Source organism: Elgaria multicarinata, chromosome 3 (assembly GCF_023053635.1).
Source record: "Elgaria multicarinata webbii isolate HBS135686 ecotype San Diego chromosome 3, rElgMul1.1.pri, whole genome shotgun sequence".
Lineage (NCBI taxonomy): Eukaryota > Metazoa > Chordata > Lepidosauria > Squamata > Anguidae > Elgaria > Elgaria multicarinata.
Genome location: NC_086173.1, coordinates 150,930,985 through 150,957,367, shown reverse-complemented (window position 1 = coordinate 150,957,367; position 26,383 = coordinate 150,930,985). Strand labels below are relative to the sequence as shown.

Below are 26,383 nucleotides of genomic sequence, written 5' to 3'. Positions count from 1 at the left end.
ATCACAAAGCTGTTATGAACATGAGATGGAACAAGCTTCAAGGTGAAATTTGGATCACTTTGGGCTCATCTACACCAAGCAGGACATTCCACTATGAAAGCGGTATATAAAAGGCAGGAGACACACTAATGCTTTATAGTGATATTGATGTGCACTGCAGGATCTACACTACTGCTTTATAGTGGTACTGAAGTGCACTGACAACTGTTGGGGCCCATTGACACATCTACATCAAGCAGGATGTAACGCTATGAAAGTGGTATGAAAGCAGTATATGGTATGTGTCATGGGTCCCAACAGTTGTCAGTGCACTTCAATACCACTATAAAGCACTAGTGTGGCTCCTGCCTTTTATATATTCATAGTAGGCATGTGCTCCGCTCCGATTTCATACCACTTTCATAGTGGAATATATGCTTGGAGTGGATGAGCCCTTAGACAAATACAAGTTTTACTTGTGCAAACATCCCTACCTGAGGCCTTTCTGGGTTCCTTATTCATTCATCATGATTAAACCCTTGGGGCTCTTCTACACTAGTCTTATAACGTTGCTAGTGTCCCTTTCTAACGGACCCTTGTTAATTTTCCTGCAGGGAGAAAAAAAATGTTCTTAAAGATCAGATGCCATCTTTAGATTTCATCATTAAATGCTCTTTGCTATTTAGATCTCGCCTTAATATGATAATGTAGCTTTTGGGGATGAAGATGCAAACCAATAAACCCAAACTGGAAGCCAAGATAGAGAAGACCTGCACAGCTACCATGTATTTCCCTTTGGTGCTCAGGTAGGCCGGCACAAAGGACACCCAAACACTGGAAAACACCAACATGCTGAAGGTGATCAGCTTGGCTTCATTGAAGGCTCCAGGCAGCTTCCTGGCTAGGAAGGCCACCATGAAACAGATGGCAGCCAGGAAGCCCATGTAGCCAAGGGCAGTATAAAACATGACTGCAGACCCTTCGTTACATTGCAGGACGACCTGCCCAGGCTGGGAATGCATGTCAGAGTCTGGGAATGGGGGAAAGATTCCCAGCCAGATCATGCAGATGCCCACTTGGACACTGGAACAAGAAATTACAATGGAGTTGGCCAAACTCTTCCCCAGCCATTTCCTCATCCTGTTCCCTGGCTTTGTGGCCATAAATGCCACCACCACCATGACAGTTTTTGCCAACAAGGAAGAGACGGCAACTGAGAAGATGATGCTGAAGGTGGTTTGTTGGAGAAGGCAGGTCACCTTCTGGGGCCGTCCAATGAATAAGAAGGAGGACAAGAAGGATAGCAGGAGGGAGACGAGGAGTAGGTAGGTGAGATCTTGGTTGTTGGCTTTGACCACTGGAGTTTCTCGATATTTCATGAAGATTCCTAAAAGTAGGCCAGTGGTTAGGGACAAGATTAGGGCAAATAAAGCTAGGATGATTCCCAGAATTTCTTCATAGGAGAGGAAACTCATAAGCTTCAGAACACATTGATCTCGGGCCTTGTTTGGATGCTGGTCATCCGGACACTTGGTGCAATGGTCTGCATCTGAAAAGAACAAGAACTGCAGCAGCATTTATGTAAATTGTTTTCCACCAATCATAGTCTGTGGTTTATTGCATTCCCTAAAAGGTGTATAGTGCTCCTCTGACCCATTGTGGTTTCTGCAGGCCGCACCCTGTCTCTGAAACTGGGAAAAGCACTTATCTCATGGAAGCTGATAAATAGCCATTGAAATTGCATTCCATCTATGTGCTTGCCAAAAATGTCATCATTACTGATTAAGATTAATCAGAAGTAAGCAGTTCTTGAATAACATCACCCTTACCAAGCTGTCTGCATCTCGACTCAGAAGTAAACTAGAGCAACATGTCTACTCATACGTCAGCACATCAAAAAATTGCATGTCTACTCACATGTAAGCAGGGCAGGTCTCTGCAGGACAAGCCTCAGAAGTAAGCAGGACTGGATCCCTTGCTTATTAAGATATGCGGGGCAGCATTCGATATTGCCTATCTGTGAACTGGCTCCACCACTGCTTCCATTTTGCAAGCTGCAAGCCCCACTGATTTCGTTCTGTAAGTGCTGCCCACCGCTGGTAGAACTGAAATGAGCAAAAGGCTCATATCTACAACAGGGCAGCTCTCCAGAGCAACCTTATGTGAGCTTTGCCAGCCTGGTCCATTCCAGAAAATAATGTTTCTGCTTGTTTGGGGTTGCTCCCCATTCCACTAAATCTAAGGTGACCCTATGAAAAGGAGGGCAAGGCTCCTGCATCTTTAAAAGTTGTATATAAAAAAAGGGAAATTTCATCAAGTGTCATTTGTATGCATGCAGCACCTGTGAAATTCCCTCTTCCTAAAAACAGACATTAGAAGAAGATATTGTTGGCACCCTACGTTGCATTCTGTGAATGAGATCGGGCAATTGTTCAATGGAAATCTCATATGGTAGCCCACTAAGTTATTTTCACTCAGTTTGTGGAATTAAATAGCAAATACACTAATAATTAGCTACACACAAAGCAACAAAGAAATCAAGTTCAGATTAAAACAAAAAAAAACCCTCTCTAGCCACGTGCGAGTGGGTGTTTGCTCTCTTTCTCAAGGGCAGCTCCTCGCTCTGGAGTCACTTACCTTCCTGGGAGGAGATGTCTCCTTCGGGACATGGGACACAATCGTAGCAGCAGATGGGCTCTCCTTCCCTAATCGTCTTGGCGTGTCCAGGCAGGCAACTTCTAGTACATCTAGAAAAAGGGACTGTCTAACCATATAAAGAGAAGGTGCGTCAAGCATAACGTTGTGGAAAGGGGGCTTTATTTACAATTGAAAATGAGTTATATCATGGAGGTGATGCTATGGAAGGCAGGACAGGGCTCCTGTGTCTTCAACAGTTGTATTGAAAAGGGAATTTCAGCAGGTATCATTTGTATGCATGTAGCACCTGGTGAAACACCCTCTTCATCACAACAGTTAAAGCTGCAGGAGCCCTGCCTAGTGTGACAAGTTACAAAAGAGGGCATATTACAGGAAGCTGTTTACCATAGGGGCAAATGGTTTATACAAGCCACCATTTATTTATTTGTTTTATTCATTTAAAACATTTCTTGGTCATCTTTCATCGTGGAAGCCCTTGCAAGGCGGCTTACACCAATACTGTTCTTTCTGTCCTTCATTCTACCTTTCATTCTAACTTTCATTCTGTCTTTCAAAGTATATTGAAATTATGTTTTTGAGGAGGTGGCTTTAAACATTGTACCCAAACCAGAACACATGACCTCCCCCGACCCTTCCCATGGGAAAACCACTAGTTCAACTGGCAGGGGGCGTATTTAGGGTGACCTACTGTCAGGGTTTCCCTGGATTTTTCCAGCTTTTTGTTCTGTCCTGGGAGTTAGGGGGATTTTCTGTAATTTTCTATAATGTCCTGGAATGTCATGCTTTCCCCTTTAAGGCTGCCATTAGTGTGGCAGAGGGAAGGATGCGCTTTCTGGAGGTGTGTCATTCCCCTCCCCACTTCTCCAATCGGGGCCTTAAAAGGGAAAGCGTGTCATTCCCAGATATTATAGAAAAGGATGCAATTGGAACAGGAATGACATGCTTTTCCCTCCTCCTCTCCAGTCGGGGCCTTTAAGGTGGCAGGGGGAATGGCGTGCTTTTCGGAGGCCCTAGAAAGCGGCTTCCCCACCCATCCCACATTGAGTGTCCTCTGTTTTGATCTCCCATATATGGTCAGCCTATGCATAATCTCAAAGAAAGGTAACTTGTCCAAAACCCTACATTCAAGACAGAAATGAGATTTGAGTTCCAATCATGAAACCGCTTCTTTTAAACTGACTGGTTTCTGCATGAACGTCAATTTCACAGAAGGTAAAATAATGAGGCTCACAGATAAATGACTTTATCAAGAAACTGAGGCCAAGGCAGGGACAGGATCTGAACCCAAGATGCCAAATCACATATTTGTGTCCACAAAGTGCAACAAAATACCCACTTCCCCAGATGTCAAGCTGGTAGTGCTCAGGAAACACAGCCAGCCTGCCCCGCACACAGGCAAGACTCCCAGCCAAATCCCAGAGCCAGACAGCCCCCAAGAAACCAAGGTAAAAGCAAAACTACAAATCCAAACAAAATATAGGCAGAGAAACACATATTCAGGTAAAACACTGCAGTGCACTACATAAAAACAATCTAACACCCACACACACAAACAAACACATCACACTTCCTGGTATATAAATGTAATAAATAAATAACGCAGCCAAACTGCTCCCTCACTCTTCACCACCCCCACTAGAGCTCTCTCTAACACCAGCCTACTTTGATGGTGCTTTGGACACATTCTCTGAGCCGAACCCTCTGCCCAAGCTCAGGGGGATGTGAGCAATTTTATCATGGGCTCGATTAGTTATCACCACAGCAGGCCTCTGAGGGTTCTTTAAAATCACCCAATGGCCATTTCTACACCACCCCAGTGTAGAGGGAAGGAGGGGGGAGGATCTAACGATATCCTGACCCTGACCCTGCTCCCCCCCACCCCCAATTCCTCCCAGTCCAGTCCCTTCCCTATACTGATCCCTGCTACATGCAGGGAGGAGGGAAGAAGCCGGAAGGGGCGGCCACACCTCCCACTGTCTCGGGATGATCCGGGGACCGTGGGAAGAATTGGATTTTCCCAGGGAGTAATTATCCCTGGGAAAACCCGTTCCTGGCCCTCCTTCCTCCCGGGCGTCCCTGTGTGTCATTTGGATGCATAGGGACTTGGCCATAACCAGCCTGCATTTTCTGGCTGGTGTAGAAACGGCCTATGATACGGGTGGGGAACCTCAGGCCTGGAGGCGAAATCCAGCCCTCCTGAGGGTCCAATCTGCCACTGGCCAACCTCAGTTGTCCATTAAATGGTGTCCTAGCCTTTGTGCGTTTCTCCCCCTTCTCCTGAGGATTAATTAAAGACAGGAAGAGGATTAGTCTACACTATGCTGGTATGTTTTGTGTCTTGTCCCCACTTCCTTTGACTTCAGCTCCGCCCACCACTGGCATATGAGCCCTTATAGCTACGTTGTTGTTGTTGTTTTGCGGCATGAAGAAGGCTAGAAGGGGCGGGAGGCAAACATTGCGATAGGGGACTCGCGAAAACCTGTGAGTGCCCAGTAACGAATGTTCAATAAAATGCTCATCTGATGGAGCTCTCAGTGATGGCTAGATAGGAAAGGGAACAAGGAAACGAGTGGTTTCCCCTACCTGGTTAAACGTTCTGGGCCACGTAATGGCATTCTGATCAATGGTGAACTTTATCTCAGAGGAGGACAGTCTCTCTATACTGCCAACATTCACTCCAGCAGTGGACTTGTTGGGAAACATCACCCAGTTCATGATATCAAAGTTGGCTGCCAGATCTCCATTTTCATCCAAATAAGCTCCGTCCATGGAAGTATTATACAGCTGAAAGTTTCTCAGGAAAGGGTGAAGCTAGAATAGAGGTGGGGAAGAAGTTGTTATACTGCAAGTCCCATCAGCTCTAGCCAGGATAACCAAGGGTGAGGGATGATGGGAGTTACAGTCCTACAACATCTCAAGGAACACATGCTACCCAACCCTGTCACAGAAAAGCATGTGCATTTAGGAAACAGGAAATCCCATTCTACATCTCAGCCTGACTCATTAGGAGGTCTCATCACCAGATATTATAGAAAAGGATGCAATTGGAACAGGAATGACATGCTTTTCCCTCCTCCGCTCCAGTCGGGGCCTTTAAGGTGGCAGGGGGAATGGCGTGCTTTTCGGAGGCCCTAGAAAGCGGCTTCCCCAACCGTCCCACATTGAGTGTCCTCTTTTTTGATCTCCCATATATGGTCAGCCTATGCATAATCTCAAAGAAAGGTAACTTGTCCATTACCCTACATTCAAGACAGAAATGAGATTTGAGCTCCAATCATAAAACCACTTCTTTTAAATTGACTGGTTTCTGCATGAACATCAATTTCACAGAAGGTAAAATAATGAGGCTCTCAGATAAATGACTTTATCAAGAAACTGAGGCCAAGGCAGGGACAGGATCTGAACCCAAGATGCCAAATCACATATTTGTGTCCACAAAGTGCAACAAAATACCCACTTCCCCAGATGTAAAGCTGGTAGTGCTCAGGAAACACAGCCAGCCTGCCACACACACAGGCAAGACTCCCAGCCAAATCCCAGAGCCAGACAGCCCCCAAGAAACCAAGGTAAAAGCAAAACTACAAATCCAAACAAAATATAGGCAGAGAAACACTTATTCAGGTAAAACACTGCAGTGCACTACGCAAAAACAATCTAACACCCCCACAAACAAACACATCACACTTCCTTCCTAAAAAGGCAACACAGATGTGTATAACATGTTTGATAGCTGGAGCAGGAAGGTTCGAGCATATAAGACCGATTCTAGCCCGCTTGCATTGGCTGCCTATATGTTTCCGAGCCCAATTCAAGGTGCTGGTTTTAACCTATAAAGCCCTACATGGCTTGGGACCGCAATACCTGAAGGAACGCCTCTCCCGACATGAACCTACCCGGACACTGCGCTCAACATCTAAGGTCCTCCTCCGAGTGCCTACTCCGAGGGAAGCTCAGAGGATGGCAACAAGGGAGAGGGCCTTTTCACTGGTGGCCCCCCAACTGGGGAATGATCTCCCTGATGAGGCTCGCCTGGCTCCAACAATGTTATCTTTCAGGTGCCAGGTCAAGACTTTTCTCTTCTCCCAGGGATTTAACAGAATTTAACAACGCTAAGTTGGTTTTCTAATGGACCCCAGAACTGTTGTTTTTATACTGTTGTTTTTATGTTTCTGGTGGTTTTAAAATTTTGTATACTTTTTAATTTTGGGGGGCTGGTGTAGAAACGGCCTATGATACAGGAGGGGAATCTCAGGCCTGGAGGTGAAATCCAGTCCTCCTGAGGGTCCAGTTTTCCACTGGCCAACCTCAGTTGCCCATTAAATGGTGTCCTAGCCTTTGTGTGTTTCTACCCCTTCTCCTGAGGATTAATTAAAGGCAGGAAGAGCTTTAGTCTACACTATGCTGGTATGTTTTGTGTCTTGTCCCCACTTCCTTTGACTTCAGCCCCGCCCACTACTGGCATATGAGCCCTTATAGCTACGTTGTTGTTGTTGTTTTGCGGCATGAAGAAGGCTAGAAGGGGCGGGAGGCAAACATCGCGAGAGGGGACTCGCGAAAACCTGTGAGTGCCCAGTAATGAATGTTCAATAAAATGCTCATCTCATGGAGCTCTCAGTGATGGACCTCATATATCTTGACTTCAGCAAAGCTTTTGACGAAGTGCCCCATGATATTCTGATTAACAAACTAGTTAAAAGTGAGATAGATGGAAAAACTATTAGGTGGATTCACAGTTGGCTACAGAATCGGACTCAAAGAGTACTTATCAATGGAACCTTCTCAAACTGGGGAGAGGCAACGAGTGGGGTACCGCAGGGCTCAGTCCTGGGCCCAGTGCTCTTCAATATTTTTATTAATGATTTGGATGAGGAGGTGCAGGGAACTCTCATCAAATTTGCAGATGACACAAAATTGGGTGGGATAGCTAATACCCTGGAAGACAGAAACAAACTTCAAAGTGATCTTGATAGGTTGGAGTGCTGGGCTGAAAATGACAGGATGAAAATTAATAGGGATAAATGCCAAGTTCTGCATTTAGGAAATAGAAAACAAATGCACAGTTACAAGATGGGGGACACGAGAAGGATCTTGGAATTGTTGTAGACCGCAAGCTGAATATGAGCCAACAGTGTGATATGGCTGCAAGAAAGGCAAATGCTATTTTGGGCTGCATTAATAGAAGTATAGCTTCCAGATCACATGAGGTACTGGTTCCTCTCTATTCGGCCCTGGTTAGGCCTCATCTAGAGTATTGCGTCCAGTTCTGGGCTCCACAATTCAAGAAGGACGCAGACAAGCTGGAGCGTGTTCAGAGGAGGGCAACCTGGAAACAAAGCCCTATGAAGAGAGACTGAAAGAACTGGGCATGTTTAGCCTGGAGAAGAGAAAATTGAGGGGAGACATGAGAGCACTCTTCAAATACTAAAAAGGTTGTCACACAGAAGAGGGCCAGAATCTCTTCTTGATCCTCTCAGAGTGCAGGTCACAGAATAACGGGCTCAAGTTAAAGGAAGCCAGATTCCAGCAGGACATCAGGAAAAACTTCCTGACTGTCAGAGCAGTTCGACAATGGAACCAGTTACTTAGGGAGGTTGTGGGCTCTCCCACACTAGAGGCCTTCAAGAGGCAGCTGAATAACCATCTGTCAGGGATGCTTTAGGGTGGTCTATATCTGGATTGGGCTGCAGTGGAGGGGACCAGGCCTGAGGAGCTTCTGGAAATGTCCCTTTCCAGCTGCTGTAGTTTGAAATTAGATCTAGGAAATGGACGACCTGCCATCTTCCTTAAAAATGGCAGCTCTCATTGAAGACAGGCAGCTTCCAGATGGGTCAGATAAGTCCAATGGGAGGGGAGAAGCAAAGATTCTCTCAGATCAGGAGGCAAGCACAGAGGGGGGAATGAGGAGCAGGAGGATGAGTGAGGAGAAAGGCAAACATGGAATCCAGTGGATTCCTGGTCGGCCTCATAGTTGGGAACACACAATATCTGACCCGCTTCAGATGTTCGGATCTCACTTCATCTCAGGAACCGAAGTGAGTCGCACTGGGACATAAGCTGCTCGAGGCAGATCAGGGCTGATTTGGAACCTCCAACGCAGCCTCTGAAGAAATCAGGAAATCTCTGCACAGACCTATAATGAATGGTGATTTACAAAGGCACTTTCTGTGAAGGAGAAGGAATACTGTACCCTTTGAAGACCCAGCCGGTCTCCACCCACCATCCCCATCCGGTTCAAATGGGATGAGTACGCAGCATGTAAGGTCCAGGCCACAGCCTGGATGGAATTGTAAATACTGTAGGTGTCTTGAGAGAGGATACTTTCAATCACATCCTGGGGCAGGTTGTCCCAATTCTCTTTTTCTCTGCATCTTTCCCAGACTTTCACAGACAACATGTCTCTTGAATAGAAACAATGAAATGCTTTAGTCTCAAACTGCTGGATAGCCAAGAGAAGTGCGCCAAAATTATCATGTCGTGTCCTTTTGTGCGTCTTGATTAAGAAGGACAAAGAAACATGGGTGTGCTGGAGATCAATCATCCTGTAAAATATTCTCACGCTGAGGTCCTGCAAAGTTGTTGTAATACATACTTTTCCTACAGTCGAATGTTTGATCTTTTCAATTATTTGCATGGCTACTGCTAGAATTAAGATGGCATTGGTGTCCACTTGACAAACAACTACATTAACTTGAGTGTCCAGCAAATGTAATATCAGGTTGAAATGTCTTTCCCATTTCAGTGTCGCTGGGATACTTTTGGAATAGGCAACACAAATACCATTGTTTATGACCACTGGCATGAAGGTGCTCATGAATCTTTCTCCGCTGTCGTTCTCTGGAGCAATGAGACCAATCCACGTCCATCTGAAATGCCGGAGCAGTTTAACAATCCCCAGGTAATGCGGTTCTGATTTTGGGACCATCCGGTAGATAAAAGGAAACTGATGTTTGTCCTTAGGGATTTGACTAACAAAACCATAACTGACCTATTAAAAAGTGAAAGAGATAAGTGTTTGTCTGGCTTTTAAGGACAACACTCAGGCCGTTGCTAGACAAGGACTTAGCCCGGTGTGAGGCCCGGGCTCCCTGCTGTGCATCCAGATGATGCACAGGGGATCCTGGGGTCAGGCCAGGCTAAGTCCTCCCTTGACCCGGGATAAGCGGATCCGCTTATGGCCCGGCTTTTCCACAGCCCCGGGCTAAGGCCGGGGCAGTGGAAAGCCTAGCAACTCCCGTGGCTTTTCCTGGCTGCTCGCGAGAAGCTGGGAGAAGACACGCACTGGCACAGCATTCCATAGGAGCGCTGTGCCCATCAGGCCGTGGGGGAAATCACAGAGGGGGTTGAGATTGGGGCTGGGGGAAAGAGCGGACCCAGCAGAAGAATGGGGTTTGGCATGGCGGACGGGGTGAAGAACGGGGATGGGCATGGCGGACGGGGACAGGGCATGGCGGATGGGGGAAGAAGAATGGGGATGGGCATGGCGGACGGGGACAGGGCATGGCGGATGAGGGAAAGAAGAATGGGGATGGGCATGGCAGACAGGGACAGGGCATGGCAGACGGGGGAAGGAGAACGGGGACGGGCATGGCGGACGGGGACAGGGCATGGTGGACAGGGGGGAAAGAAGAACAGGGATGGGCATGGCGGACGGGGATAGGACATGGCGAACGGGGGAAGAACAGGGGTGGGCATGGCAGACGGGGACAGGGCATGGTGCACAGGGGGGAAAGAAGAATGGGGACAGGCATGGCGGACGGGGACAGCGGATGGCGGACGGGGAGAAGAACGGGGACAGGCATGGTGGACAGGGACGGGCATGGCAAGCGGGGACAGACATGGTGAGCGGGGGATGGGCATGGTGAGCGGGGGGAGGACGGGTGAGCAAGCAGGCAGGGGGGATCAGGCATTGTCGGGGGGAAATCAGGGACAGGGGTAGTGGGGAACCCTTTATTTTTTTAAAAAAAACATACTTTTTCGTTGGTGCGCTCCTGCGCACATGGCCCTTTAAGGCAAAAAAGTATGGCGGATGTGACGGGGCTTCCCTCGGCCCTGTCACGTGTGGACGGGGTCTACTTCTAGCGCGGCCTGACCCCTCCTCCCACATTATTATCAGGTAGGTCTAGCAAGGCCCTCAGTTGTTTATTAATCTAAAATATCAGTAAATACCAATAAAATATCAATTGCCACTTAGATACTGTAAAATAATAAACCTTCCTGCATTTAAAAATACTTTGAAGGTTTATTTCCCTCACCTTGTAAGTCAGGCCAGATCTACACTACTGCTTTAAAGTGCTTTAAAGTAGGGATGTGCTCCGCTCCGATTAGGAGCGTAGAAGCAGTAGCGGATTGGCCTGCTCCGCCTTACCCAGAGGCGGAGTAGGAGCGGACCGTGGACCCCCTAGAAGCAAGGCGAAGAGAAGCGACCATTTTTCGGAGCTCCGAGTTCAGGCGGAGCACTCCGGTCGCCATCTTGAAAACATTTCGCCATAGGATTGCATTGCGGCAAATAATCGCGCATAACTACGTTGTTTTTGAAGCTATCGTTCTGGAAATTCTTGTGCTCAGAGAGTCATGGATGGGGGTCATTTTGAGACCACTCTCACCTCTCTGCGTTGTCCGTGTCGCGTGCTATATTTTTTTGAAAATCGGGTCAACCGCGCGGCTCAAACGGCGTTTCGGCTTTTCGCCCATAGGATTGCATTGCGGAAAAGAATCGGGGATAACTGGGGGGGGTTTTAAGCTATCGTTCTGAAAATTCTTGTGCACAGAGAGTCGTGGATGGGGGTCATTTTGAGACTACTCTCAACTTTCTGCGTGCTGTGGTTCACGTGCAATATTTTGTTAAAAATCGGGGTTTGGGGTTTTTTTTTTATTTTATTTTTTTATTTTTTTGGAAGCGATGACAGGCACATTCAACTCCCAATCCTGATGAGAATTGATCTCCTCAGAAAGCATCCTCCTCCAATCCCAGCGTTGGAGGGGGGACTAAGGCAGACCCACCCTGAGAACTTTCTGTTTTGTGTCTCTTTGTGGGTTGGCGTTCGTGGAGGGAACACTTACTTAGCTAGTGCTCCTGCTTTGGAGATAGATTAATATAGGTTTAGTTTGGTGCGTGTGTGTGTTTGTTTGCTTCTTTCTGACTTATAGCTTAGTTTGCCCTGTGTTTTCCCCTTACTTTGATTTAATATAAACTTTATTTTTTAATTTTGGAGTGTGTGTTTGGGTTGGTTGGGTTGGTTGCCCCCCCCCTTCCCTGTATTAAAGCCTGACTGTTCTGCTTTTGTGAAAGCTTTCTTTTGAAAGCATACACACACACTTCTTGTCCCATTTCCCTACATTTATATTCTTAAACATATTTTATTATATTCTTTTACACAGTCTATTAGTATATATTCTCATACATATTATATTAGTAGTATTCATATTTTGTTCTTCTTATAGTAGTGGTGGTTCTTTTCCCCCCTCCCCTCTCTTAAATCCTGATTGTGTTTCCTTCTATCTTCTATATACCAAAATATACCAAAAAAAATTGATTCTCTTTTTCTTCTCTGTGTAACTTGGACGGAGTGGGCTGCTTTTGTGCAGCCACAGATTGAGCATTTTGGGGAAAGCATACGCACACCATTTCCCTATTCTTAAACATATTATTATTATTATATTCTTTTACATAGTCTTAGTAGTCTATTAGTATACATTCTCATACATATTATTAGTAGTATTCATATTTTGTTCTTCTTATAGTAGTGGTTGGTTCTTTTCCCCCCTCCCCTCTCTTAAATCCTGATTGTGTTTCCTTCTATCTTCTATATACCAAAATATACCAAAAAAAATTGATTCTCTTTTTCTTCTCTGTGTAACTTGGACAGAGTGGGCTGCTTTTGTGCAGCCACAGATTGAGCATTTTGGGGAAAGCATACACACACCATTTCCCTATTCTTAAACATATTATTATTATTATATTCTTTTACATAGTCTTAGTAGTCTATTAGTATACATTCTCATACATATTATTAGTAGTATTCATATTTTGTTCTTCTTATAGTAGTGGTTGTCCCATTTCTTGTCCCATTTCCCTACATTTATTAGTAATATTCTTAAACATATTATTATATTCTTTTAGATATTCTTAGTAGTATATATATATTAGTATATTCTCATACATATTAGTATTAGTATAATATTTTATTCTTCTTGTCCCATTTCCCTACATTTAAACATATTATATTCTTCTTATACATATTCTTAGTAGTACCTTATACATAGTATTAGTAGTATTAATATTTTATTAGTCATCATGAAAAGAGGAAGCAGGCGTGCTGAAAGCAGCAAGGCTCAGGCTGCCAGCAGGCTGCCTCTCCTCCTGTGAAACTCAAAGGGCAACTCCTTGGCTGACCGCTCCAAAACAGAAGCAGGACAAGCAGCAGGCAGAGCCACTCTCTTCTGCAACTTGTGCCCGGCGTTCTCTTTTTGAGGGTGGGAATGGGAAAAGTGCCCGTTTGCAAGAGGCACGTGGCAGCAGTGCCATTAGAGGAGGAGGAGTATCCCCAACTCCTTCATTCTCCTTTCAGCCCACGAGCCCGCTGATGGACCTAGACGAGGTCCTCAGCACAGTGGAGGGGGGGGAGGAGGAGGAGGCGGTGGGCCTCCAGGATGTGGGGGCTGAGGAGGAGCAGCAGCAGGCCGAGGCTCTCTCCCCAGTCTCATCCCACACCCCTGTTTCTGTGGCAACACCAGAGAGCTCAGGCGGGCAATTGGTGGTGTCACCACGGAAACGAAAGACAAGCATCGTGTGGGACCACTTTGAGTTGGGAGCGGATCCCCGCTTTGCTGTCTGTCGCCACTGCAAACTCAGCCTAAGCAGGGGTTCATCGACAGGGCATTATGGAACCAGCAGCATGAAGATGCATCTTCATAGGCAGCACCAGGCGATCTTGCTGGGTAAAGAGGCGGGCAAGGCGACTGGTTCCAGGGGAAAGCCGAAGGCTGCTGCTGGCACTGCCACTCTAAGCTCTCCATCTCCCATCCCCACAAGGGTTAGGCAGGCAACCCTGCAGGACATGGGGTGGGGGAAGTATTGACCCACAAGATGGCGTTTTCCAATGCCCACCCAGGGTGCTACTGTGGTGGGGCATCTGCCGGGACTGACTCCTCCCCAATACTAGATCTATGACATGTCACTCTGCCTGCCCCTCTGCTAGCCTGTCCTCGGTGACCGACTCGCTGGGATGGTTTGCGTTTGCAATGCGTGACTAACTGCAATGCTGGCTTAGAAACCAGCAATCACTTCCTTGTGCCCCCAGAAATGCCCGCAGCCTGCCTGCCTGCCTGCCCGCCTGCCCGTCTCCCCCGGGGTGCTGCTGTGGTGGGGCATCTGCCAGGACTGACTCCTCACCTACTCTGCCTGCCTCTCTGCCCGCCTGGTGCCTGGTTTGCTCCCAATCGTCCTCCTCTGTGCCCCTCAAGGCGTAACTGCTGGCTTAGAAAGAAAGAACCAGCCATCTTTGCCTCACTTGCTCCTTGCGCCCGCTTACGGGTTGGTTTGCTATGCGTTAGTGCTCAAGCCATCCTTGCGGCACTACAATGCATGCTGCCTGCCTGCCTGCCTGCCTGCTTTCCCTCCCTTCTCCCCTTCCCGCCTTGCAGGGATGGTGGATGTGTCTTGCTTTGACTCAGGGGAGAAGTCCTTCCTGCGCTCACTTAGACTTTATCAAGTTCAATAATCCCTTTTTCAAATGTGCCAGAAGATTTAGGGTTATCTCGTGGCATGTTGGGATTGCCTTGGAACTGGCCCCATTGAGCTGTCTGCAATTGCAACTTTAAATCCCTGACATACTGGAGTGTCCAAATTTCAAAAGTTCCCCTAACATCAGGGGATGATGGGATTGCCTTGAAACTTGGTGTCCATGGGGACACATGGGTAAGCTGTCATAGGACCAAAGGATAGGTTTCTAACGTGCAAATTGACGTAGTTGTAGAATGGGACTTGACTTGGGGTGAGTTAAAAAGTTTAAGCCGTGCCAAAAATCAGGGGATGATGGGATTGCCTTGAGTCTGGGCGTCCATGTGGACACATGGATAAGCTATCATGGTGCCGAGTTTGAGGTTTCTAACATGCAAATTGACGGAGCTATCCCAAGGGGTGTGAATGGGGTGCCCGATTTTCATAAATTCCCCAAAAATCAGGGGATGATGGGATTGCCTTGAAACTTGGCGTCCATGTGGACACGTGGATAAGCTATCATGGTGCCAACTTTGAGGTTTCAAACATGCAAATTGACGTAGTTGTAGAATGGGACAATTTGGGGTGAGTTAAGCCATGCCAAAAATCAGGGGATGATGGGATTTGCTTGCAACTTGGCGTGCATGTGGACACATGGATAAGCTATCATGGTGCCGAGTTTGAGGTTTCTAACATGCAAATTGACGGAGCTATCCCAAGGGGTGTGAATGGGGTGCCCGATTTTCAAAAATTCGCCAAAAATCAGGGGATGATGGGATTGCCTTGAAACTTGGCGTGTGTGTGTATACGCCCATGAGGTGTCATGGTGCCAAACGTGAGGTTTCTAACTTCAACGGAAAAAAAGTTGTTTACTTTTTTAGCTTTCAATGCAACCCTATGGGGGGGAAAAAACGGAGCTCCGGATCCGGATCCGGAGCTCCGAGCGGAGCGGAGCGGAAGTGGGCAGAGCGGGGGCGGAGCGGAGCGACCCGCTCCGGAAAATGGCGGATCTGCAAGTGAAGCGGAGCGGGGGGGTCCGTGCACACCCCTACTTTAAAGTGCCTTATAACAGTTTTGACAACTGTATATGGAGTGTGTCCTGGGCCTCCACAGTTCTCAAAACTGTTTTTAAAAATCCCCTGTGTATTCCTTCCCCACAGCAGACCCATCCCATCCGTCCTTTCTATCTGAACTACTGTATTGGATAACTGTGTTATGTAGACAAGATTTCATCTTCCAAAGCTAACTTAAAGTGGCCTCTATGATCCACAAAAGCATATGCCATGATAAATCGAATGTGCAGAATGGAGAACCCACTCCAACAGGTTGCTGTCATTCGAGAGAATAGTTGACTGCAATTTGAAAATAGAGATCTCTGGTAATAATACATGCACTCAGTCCTTGTTTACGTCTATTTATTTTATTTATTGATTTAAAACATTTATATCCGGGGCGGAGCTGGACGCCATGAGAGGGTAAGACTTCTTTTTGAGAGGCTCCCTTATGGGAGATCTGAGAACTCAATTATCTCATTTAAAAAGGCATGGGTCTTTATTGAAAATTAATGGAAATGACTATGACTTTTAACTGAGGGTGAAAATGTTATCTTTGGAACCATAATCAGTATAAGGAGTGAGGAAATTAGCCCGGTGCTCGGGCTTGTAAATAAGTCAGGTGGAGCGGAGAGCGGAAGAACGAAATTGAAAGTAGAGTGTTATTATTGGAGCTCTTCCATCGCCTGGTCTGCCAAATTACTGTGAAATATACTCCTTATCTGGGAAGAACGAATAATTGGCAATAAATTCACCCATCAGAAAGCATCGAAAGAGGAAAGTGCTTTATATGCATGGAAAGAGAGACCGTGTTGATTGTTATTCGGAACATTAAGCAATAGTTACAAATAGATCTATGCCGAACGTTAAAAAAAAAAAACTCCTGGAAAAGCTACTTGGCAGCGAATACGCCCCTTTAATAATCATAGAATCATAGAATCATAGAATAGCAGAGTTGGAAGGGGCCTACAAGGCCATCGAGTCCAAACCCCTGCTCAGTGCAGGAATCCACCCTAAAGCATCCCTGTCCAGCTGCCTCTGGAATGCCTCTAGTGTGGGAGAGCCCACAACCTCCATAGGTAACTGATTCCACCATCGCACTGCTCTAACAGTTAGGAAGTTTTTCCTGATGTCCAGCCGGAATCTGGCTTCCTTTAACTTGAGCCCGTTATTCCGTGTCCTGCACTCTGGGAGGATCGAGAAGAGATCCTGGCCCTCCTCTGTGTGACAACCTTTTAAGTATTTGAAGAGTGCTATCATGTCTCCCCTCAATCTTCTCTTCTCCAGGCTAAACATGCCCAGTTCTTTCAGTCTCTCTTCATAGGGCTTTGTTTCTTGCCCGTCTTGAAAAGGTGCCCACAGAAGAAGTTACACAAAGTAGTGGGAGTGGGAGTGGGAACGAGAGCAAAAACGGGACTGACAAGATGGTGGAGGAAGCTGGCGTGGCACCAACTTCTATGTAGGAACTTAAGAGCTTGATATTGGATAGCAATGCAACTCTGATTAAAAAGATGGATGAACATTCCAAGAAGGCAGATAAGCGCATGGGGATGCTGGCTGACAAGATTGCCCAGAATGACAGAGCTATAAAGATGTTAGAAGTTGAAGTAAAATCATTGGAGAAAAGGCAGGATGTCTTTGAAAAAAGCTGTGATGTGAAGTCCAATAGATCAAGAATTAAAGTTGATCCATTTACAGGATCAAGATCGAAGATCTAATCTACAAATTAAAAACTTTATTGAAGAACCAGGAGAGGATTTGAGAAAAATAATTTTGAAGTGGTTTAAAGACATGATGCCTGATCTGGAATTAAAAGACTGTGACCTGGAAAGGATTCATAGGGTGGGAGGAGCAAACTACACAGGAGCAATCAAAGACATCCTAGCGAAATTTGGCAGTTATTACAAAAAAGAGCAAATTATGAAGAAATTGAGGTCTATGGCTATGAAAAAATATAAAGGCAGAGCAGTGCAAATCTGCAATGATCTTTGTCAGCAAACACTCCAATGGAGATGCAGTGTTAAGCAAATAACTGAAACGTTAACAAAGAATTCAATAAAGTATGCTTGGGGTTACCCTGTTTTTTTAAGGTTTGCACATGGTGGGAGGCAGTACAGAGTAACCTCTTTGGATCAGGGCAAGGAGTTGCTGAAGAGTTTGGGTTTGTTTAAGGATGCAAGTCTGGAAGCTGAAGTTGGGAATGGAGCTGAAGCTGGGGCGTCTGGGATGCAATAATTTGATAAATGGTTTATGAGATAATAATACATAAAAGTTGTTAAATATAGAGGTCTTGCCGCTCAGGCGGAGCACTGCCTCCCCCCTCCCTTAAGGTAGAAAATGGCCGGAGTGGTAGACTTACGGGGATCTGGGGGGGGGAAGAGGTGGGGGGTGGGATGGGGGCAGGGGGGTTAATAGGGAGGGAGGGAGGGATTTGAAGGGGGTTTAGGGTTTTTGTGTTTTGCTGTATGTGTTTATGAGTTGCAGAGCACACAGGATCGGAAGGAGTATCAAAAGATTAAATATGGATAAGAAAATTAAAGTATCAATGCTCAATGTTAAAGGTCTGGGGGCAGTCGTGAAAAGGAGGAGAATTGAACAAATGTTAAATAGAGAAAGATCTGATATCATTATGTTGCAAGAAACTCACCAAGGGTTCGATGGAGTAAACGAAATACGTACAAAATGGTCAGTTTATTATGAAAAGTGACTGGGGATAACAACAACAAATGGAGTAACTATTTTGATTTTTAAAAAAAGTGGATTTACATTAGAAACTATAAAAAAGGATGATAATGGTAGATATCTTATGATAAAGGAACAAATTGAAAGTGAAGCATATACATTAGTTAATGTTTATGCCCCCAATGAGAGACATAGAGAGTTTTATATGGAATTATTTAAAGAAATAGAGGAGTTTAAGGAGGGGTATGTTATTTTAGCTGGGGACTTTAATATGGTAATGGATAATAGATTGGACAGGTCAAACCCCACTAATGCGGAAAAGAGAAATAACATTAGTATATTGAATAAACTAGTAAAAGAAAAAGATTATGTGGATTGTTTGCGTTTACTTAGTGGGGCGAACCCTGGCTTTTCTTACTACTCTTCAGTTCATCATACATACTCTAGGATAGATTATATATTTGTTTCAAAAGAGTTTGCAACTAAGGTATGTAAAATGGAAACGGGGGTAATAAAGGTATAAGATCACGCATTGTTAAGTTTAGAGTTTACAGTTAGAAAGAATTATAAAGAAGCGTTTAGGTGGAAATTAAATACAAAAATTTTGAAGTATAATAAAGTGGTAGAAAAAATGCAAAGGGAACTGTCAGAGACTTGGGAAATTAATGAGAAGGGAGGAACGACAAGGGCAGTTGTTTGGGATACCATGAAGGCAGTAGCAAGAGGGATATGTATTAGAGAAATGTAATTTAAGGAGGCAACAATTTGTAGAGCAGGAAAAGTTGGAGGAAGAGATTAAAAAATTGGAGAAAGATTATTGGCAATTTAAAAATAAACATAAATTAATAGAAATACAAGCAAAGAAAAAACAATTAGAAAATTAAAATTTAGAGGAAGTTCAGAAAAATTAAATTTATATGAAAAGGGAGTATTTTGAAAATAGCAATAGAAATTCTAGATTGCTTGCCAGACTCACACAAAAGGAGAAAGCCAGGAATGGGATAGGAATATTGAAAGATAAACAAGGGAACTATTGTCATATAATGAAGGGTAAAATAAAAAATTTTCAAGAATTCTATCAAGAATTATATAAGGGAAAGGATATTCAAAAAAAGAAGTTGGAAGCCTATATAGAAAAGTATATAAAGAAGCGAATAAAAATAGAACATAAAGAGTTAATGGAGAAGGTAATAACTCAAAGAGAAATTGAAGAAGTAATTGAGAATTTGAAAGCGGGTAAATCACCTGGGGTAGATGGTTTAGGATCGGAATATTATAAGGTTTTTAAAACCTTCTTAGTACCGAAATTATTGAAGCTGTACAATTCCATATTGGAAGGAGAAAGGACACCAGAATCATGGGAACATTCATTAATAATTTTAATACCAAAACCAGATAAAGATTTGACTGTCCCTGATTCATATAGACCTATTTCATTAATAAATCAAGATGCTAAAAAAATTTCAACTATTTTAGCAAGGCGGTTGAATAAATTTATAGGTGAATATATAGGGGAAGATCAATGTGGATTTGTAGCAGGTAGACAAATACATAACTTAGTGGGAAGAGTTTTAAATGCAATACAGGTGATAAAAAAGGCTAAGATCAAAGCGGGAATTTTGGCATTGGATATTTTCAAGGCTTTTGATTGTGTGAGCTGGCAAGCTTTAAAGATCGTTCTAAATAAAATGGGATTTGGAAATAAATTTAAAGCTATAATAGAACAGTTGTACTCTCAAAATACAGCCGTAGTGGTAGTGAATGACGGAGTTACGGATAAGATACAACTAGCCAGAGGGACAAGCAAGGATGTCCACTCTCGCCAGTCCTGTTTGTAATGGTAATGGAATTATTGGCGAATGCAATAAGAGATGATGGGGAGATAGAAGGAATAGGTAGTATTAAAAAAATAAAATTTAATATGTTTGCAGATGATACCTTGCTAAGTATTAAAAATCCTATAGGAAAGATGGCAAGAATTAAACAGCAATTGAGAGAATTTGAGGATATTACTGGGTTAAGAATAAATTGGTCCAAATCAGAGATGATGTTATTTAATTATACTAAAAAGAAAGAGAAGGATTGGGAAGAAAAGGGAAGAGAAATGAGAGTTAAGGAACAGATTAGATATTTGGGAATTAAAATTACACAGAATTTAGAGAGTTTAGAGAAAGAGAATTTAAATAGTTTAAAAAAAGAGATTTTAGTAAAATTGGAAAAATATAAAAGATTAACTTTATCCTGGTTTGGAAGAATAGCATTAATAAAAATGAAGATTTTAGCAAAGATTAATTTTGTGTTTAGGATGTTACCAATAAAAATTTCAGAATTAGAGATAAAAAGTTGGCAAAATATCATAAATAATTATTGTAATGGAGATTAGAAAGCGAGAGTAAATAAGAATAAATGGTATTTAAGTCAAAAAAAGGGAGGATTGGGTCTTCCAAATATTAAACTATATTACGTAGCTAATAGGCTAAGACATATTGTGGAGGCAATTATAGGAATAGGAGAATTAGATTGGATGGATGATAAAACTACAAGTAATATAGAGATTAATTTGGAAAATGTATTTTTTAGGGAAGGGGGGAAAAATGGGTGGAAAGTATAGGTAACCCACTCTTGAGGTTTCACTGGGAAATTTGGAGTAAATATAAAGGTGAGTTGCTCGGGAGGAACTCACCTCTATCACCGGTAATAATGTTAAAGAATTTCCCGGAGGAATTAAAGAGTAGATTAAGTAAAGTCTTAATAGAAAAAAATAAAATGAAATTAAGGGAATGGTTAAGAGAAATGAATACAAGAGAGGATTTGGAAGAGGTTTTAAAAGATAAAAAATTAACTTGGTTAAATTATTGGCAATTAGAACAGTGGACTAAAAAGTGGGTAAGAGAAAATGGAGATTGTAGAGAATTGATGAAGTTTGAGGAATTAATAGTTAAGAAAGAAAATGATAAGGGAAAAAGAACAGTGTCAAAAGGATTAATGAGTGAAATTTATAGAATACTGTTGGAGAAAGGGTTGAGGGATAGTTCAGGTAAAATGGTTTGGGAGACAGACTTGAATGTACAAATAGGACAACAGAGCTGGGAGGGACTTTGGAAACAAAGAGTGTTGAGAAATATGTCAGTGAGAATAAAAGAGAATTACTTTAAAATTATATGGAGGTGGTACCTAACCCCGGTTAGATTGAATAACATAAATAATCAGCACTCAGCAAATTGTTGGAGAGGTTGTGGGGGAAAAGGAACGTATTTACATATGTGGTGGGAATGCAAATATGTACAAAGATTGTGGAAGATGCTGTTTTGGGAGATTGAAGAAATAGGGGGAATGAAGATACAACGAACACCAAAAGTTGCATTACTGTCACTATTAGAAGATTTAAAATGTAAAAAAGAAACTAAGGAATTGATATCGAATTTGCTGACTGCGGCACGATTGATTGTAGCTAGGAACTGGAAGACTTAAGGGGATTATTGTATTGAAGAATGGTATAAAGAAGTTTGGGATATAGCTATTAATGATAAATTGACTTGTAATATTAAATTGAGAAGAGGTATAGCTAAAACAAATGATTTTGAAGGAATTTGGAAACAGTTCCTAATATTTGTATTTTCTAAGGGAAGTGGGAAACCGCCAGGAGAAGAAAGTATGAGATTTTGGAATCAGGAATGAGATCCCGAGGTGGGGGGAGCACTTATATGTTAAGTTTGATTATGTTATGTAGACATGATATTACGTATTCAACATTTATTCAACATTTACGTAGTATGTTGTTTTCTTTAACTGTATGCGGTATGTTTAAGTATTGTAGAAAATAAAAATATTTTTTAAAAAAACACATTTATATCCCGTCCTCTATCATTAAGATCTCAGAGCGGCGTACAGATAAAAACATACAGTATAAAATAATAAATATACACAGTTAAAAACAAATTAAACTATGATCCAAGTTAAAACAATACATAATTTAACAGCAATAAAAGCAGTTAAAAGCAGTCTACTTATATTTGAAATTTTTATATCCCACCCTGGATGGTTTACATTAATCTTAGTACATTAGTACATTATAGGTTGGATTGCCGTTGAAAAGTAAAGTCACGGTTACAATGGGACTCAGGTGTGATTCACTTGGTCTGGATTTAATTCAATATCAAAAGCTATATCATCCCCCAAGTCACAAAAATCCCCATGCAGAGCTGACAGGAGAACCCGTTTATTCTAGAGAAAGTTAAACCTCTCTCAAACCATATTCAGCTCTTTTGAGAAGTGCTGCCTTTCTCTGGCCTTACTTGGTGATGTCCACCCAGGGCCACCTTCTGGACTCTTCTGGAAAGATTGCAAAGTGGAAGCAGACTCAGTCTACATCCCCCACCCCACCCCATTCCTACCTGTGGGATTTTGTAGATGCCCAGCATGGTTGAAATCTGGTTGGAGAGTTCAAAGTTGGCCCCTTCAAGCACCGCCAAGAGCTTATTCTGTCCTCCACAACTGTAGTTTGGAACATGCTGCTGCCCAAGAGACATCAGGTCTACCAAGGCCTCGTAAGTCATTCTTGGGTTGAAATAGTTCTCATAGATGTTGTAGCCCAGGGTGATATTGGGCAAGAGCCTCGGATTCTGGTTGATCTCATGAATGGCAAACAAGAAGGGAAGGATGTGCCACTGGCTCATACTTTTTACACTGCAACAAAAACAGATGCCATCAGATTTTTATCCTTCATTCCATAAAAACAGAAAGCAATTCCTGCAACACTTAGTAAAGTAGAAATCTCTTAGAACCATGCTCCCATTCAACTGATGTGAATGGGGATTTTCTTCCAACTGCAAATCGCAGGGTTAGGGCAACAACGTTTGTCAACACCATGGCAGGAAGGAAAAGGGCTCAATTCCCCCTCCCCTCTCCAATGCAAGGAGTTTTCAGCCTGATTGTCGACACTTCCCAGCATCCGTTTGTCTGGTTTTTTAAAATGAACCGATTAAATCGAAAAACACATTTTGTGTCATGTTTGGTTTAGCCTTCATGCTAAATCAATCTGAGAGCATAAAGCATCAGAGCTGATCCCAACATTATTGGTTGTGCCTAATGGAGAACCGCCTGCAACAAGGCCCTTGTCTATACGACTTCGATAATGCTGCACCCGGCGGCATGAGCTGGGGCGCAGCCGCATTGATGCTCCTTCGCAGCGTCTTAATTTCCCCTTAATCTAAAGAAACCCCTACTCACACTGAGCACACGCTAAGATACAAAAAAGTGCAGGAAAGGGCAACGCAAATGACCTACGGGCTGGATCAAGTCCCCTATGGGGAGAGTTTGCAATGTCTGGGATTATTTAACTCAGAAATAAGGTGATTAAGGGAGACATGTTTCCCCCTGATGCATGGTGTGGAGAAAGCAGATAGGGAGACATGCTTCTCCCTCGCTCAAAAGATTAGGACCCCATGGGGTCATCCCATGAAGCTGATTGGTGGGAGATTCAGGACAGATAAAAGGAAGGACTCCTTCACACAGTGCATAGTTAAACCATACAATTATAGCTTACCTATGTACAGATGTAGTGATATCCACTGATTTTAATGGTTTAAAGTGGAATTAGACAAATTCATGGAGGATAAAGCCAACGATGGCTACTAGAATCAGAGAATCTTGGAATAGTAGTTGGAAGAGGCCTACAAGGCCATCGAGACCAACCCCCTGCTCAGTGCAGGAATCCACCTTAAGGCATCCCTATGTATCATCACAATTCTTTTTAACTGAGGGACAGTATATAGGTGAGCTAGTTCGGGAGTTGAAGGGTTTCTGGTCGAAATGCTTCTTTGGCTCTGCCAAACCTGTGATGCATTTACCTATGTTTGGAGAGTGGGTGTGTTGAAGTGGACAGTGCTTACAAGCGCTGAGTCTAGGACTTGGAGACTTGGGTTCACAGTCCCCACTCAGCCATTTAGTTTACTGGGTGAACTTGGGCCCCTCTCACTCTCTCAGTCTAACATACCTCACTGGGGGCCTTACTAGACGAGGCCTTAGCGCTCCCTTTGTCAACCACCCCCCTTCCCACCCACCCTCCCATCCTTCCCCCCCCCCGGTTTTTACAAAAACACCCCTTACCTTCACGAAGTCTTCGGGCCACCCGTGGCTCCTTTAAACAAAAAAAAATGGCGGACGCCGCAGGGCTTGCGTCCTCCCTGCGGCTCATCTACACCAAGCAGGATATTGCAGTATGAAAGCGGTATATAAAAGCAGGAGCCACACCAAGCAGGATATAGCACAATGAAAGTGGTATATAGTACGTGTCAGTGGGCCCCAACAGTTGTCAGTGCACTTCAATACTGCTATAAAGCAGTAGTGTGGCTCCTGCCTTTTATATACCGCTTTCATACTGCATTATCCCGCTTGGTGTAGATGAGGCCATGGTTAATATAACATAGGAAGAACCCTGTTGGATCAGACCAAGGGTTCATCTAGCATTCTGTTCACACAGTGGCTGACCAGCTGCCTGTGGAAAACCTACATAGTCTAAGGGCAAGAGCTGAGGAAAGCTTGTCGAACTCCCCCGCAAATGGATTCTTCTGACATCCCTAAACTGCACCACGGCTAACAGCTACCCAACGACTGAAGACCTCAAAAATAAACTACACAAGTTGGAAAGCTTGATATGGCAGGTTGTGCACTGACTAAATGGTGTCTCAGCATTTCTGCATCTGCCCCAAGCATTTTCCCACCCACCCCCTGAAGCAAAATTGGAAAAAACAGAATCATGGTTTACATAATTTATGAGGAGCAGCTTCCACAAAAGATAGGGTGACCGTATTTGGGAAACCAAAAAAGAGGACACCTAGTGTGTGTGTGGGGAAGCAGCTTTCTGAGTCCTGCAGAAAGTACGTTATTCCCCCGCCATCTTAAAGAACCCGATTGGAGTGGAGGAGGAGAAAGGATTTCATTCTGCACCACCACCATCCACTCCAATTGGGGCCTTTTCTATAATGTCCACAAATGACCCACTTTCCCCTTTAAGACCTCAATTGGAGCTCAGGGTGGGGGAATGATGTGCCTCAAGAAAGCATGTCATTCTCTCCTGCCATGCTAACGGCAGCCTTAAAGAGGAAGGTGTGTCATTCCAGGACATTATTGAAAATTATAGAAAATCCCCCCTGACACCATGGAAAGAACAAAAACAAGGACAAATCTGGGGAAATCCTGACAGTTGGTCACCCTAACAAAAGAGAGATTCTCTGTCCCTGCTTAAAGAAGAAAAAAAAGCGACACCTGGAAAGTATGAATTCAGAGTCAGTTGAGCACCTGATCACTTACGAGGTAAAACTGTTAGAAGGAGGCTTGAAGAAAACATATGGACTAAACATTGTATTTGTGGTAGATATAATTCCACTGATCAGGTAGTCTCCTAGCCTGTAATAATTAAATGGATCTTTCCGGTCACTTCTCACATTCAGTGGGCATTTGGTTTTTCTTGTTCCACAGGTGGGGCAGAGCTGCAGCAGCATAAAACTTAGCAGCAGCCACCATATCATACTGGAGAATCTCTCTCTCTCTCTCTCTCTCTCTCTCTCTCTCTCTCTCTTTCTCTCTCTCCTACACACACACACATACACACACACACACACAGAGCCTTGTGACTAGTCTCAGAGACAGCTAATTGGAAGCCAACCCCTTTCACAAAAGCACAGTGGCAGAGACTGCTAAAAAAAAAAGATGGAGCCCAGCCACGGTCTTAGAACTGAAGGGGGGTGGGGAATGAAAGGCACAGTCCCTGCCTTCCCTAAATCTCACCCCAGGCTCTCGGGGGCACAGCAGGTATTTATGCCCCAGCTTTTCTGGCTTTGTATATGAGGAATGACCAAGCATTGATCTTGGTTTGTGATTTCTTGCATCACTTTCAAAAGTCATCTTGAGGGGAATCCTTTGAGCTTTGGTGAGAACTCAAGTAAATCACCATGATTTTGATAATTATAAGGGAGCAAGGATCACTCCTGCAATGGCATTGATTCCCTGCGTGGCTCCATGCGCAGGTGTGCAGCTGGAGAAAACATGTTAGCATGACTCTCTCGTGAAGCGCTAGTGTGTGGTCAGTGAGGGGGCAGTTCAGCACAGTTCAACTGACCTTTAGCACAGAAAAAAAAATCTTGATGTATTAAAGGTTACAATATGACATTGAAAACTGTACAGTTCCCAAAGTCCTCTCCAGATATGTGTACCGATGTTCCAATGTACACTTGTCTAAGGTGTCTTTCAACTTGATTATAGCACTCCTTGGCAGAAGGGACCCAGTGACCCT

The 26,383-nt window shown here is 43.9% G+C and overlaps 1 protein-coding gene across 1 annotated transcript; it reads right to left on the bottom strand.

The window, feature by feature from the left end:
* Nucleotides 1-617: 617 nt before the first annotated feature.
* LOC134395542 (vomeronasal type-2 receptor 26-like) lies at nt 618-22,766 on the bottom strand. The gene is made up of 5 exons (XM_063121706.1): nt 22,485-22,766; nt 8,825-9,622; nt 5,221-5,448; nt 2,617-2,743; nt 618-1,528 (listed from the first exon to the last, which is right to left on the bottom strand). The coding sequence occupies exons 1-5, from the start codon at nt 22,764-22,766 to the stop codon at nt 618-620; spliced, it is 2,346 nt and encodes a 781-aa protein (XP_062977776.1).
* Between the last annotated feature and the right edge of the window lie 3,617 nt (nt 22,767-26,383).

Bases quoted from the DNA above. Each gene is read 5' to 3' on its own strand.
- LOC134395542 (XM_063121706.1), bottom strand. From the start codon at position 22,766: ATGAGCCAGTGGCACATCCTTCCCTTCTTGTTTGCCATTCATGAGATC. The intron at 9,623-22,484 runs GTAGGAATGGGG...ACTTTTTAATAG, and splicing joins GCATCTACAAAATCCCACAG to GTCAGTTATGGTTTTGTTAG. The intron at 1,529-2,616 runs GTAAGTGACTCC...TGTTCTTTTCAG, and splicing joins AGACATCTCCTCCCAGGAAG to ATGCAGACCATTGCACCAAG.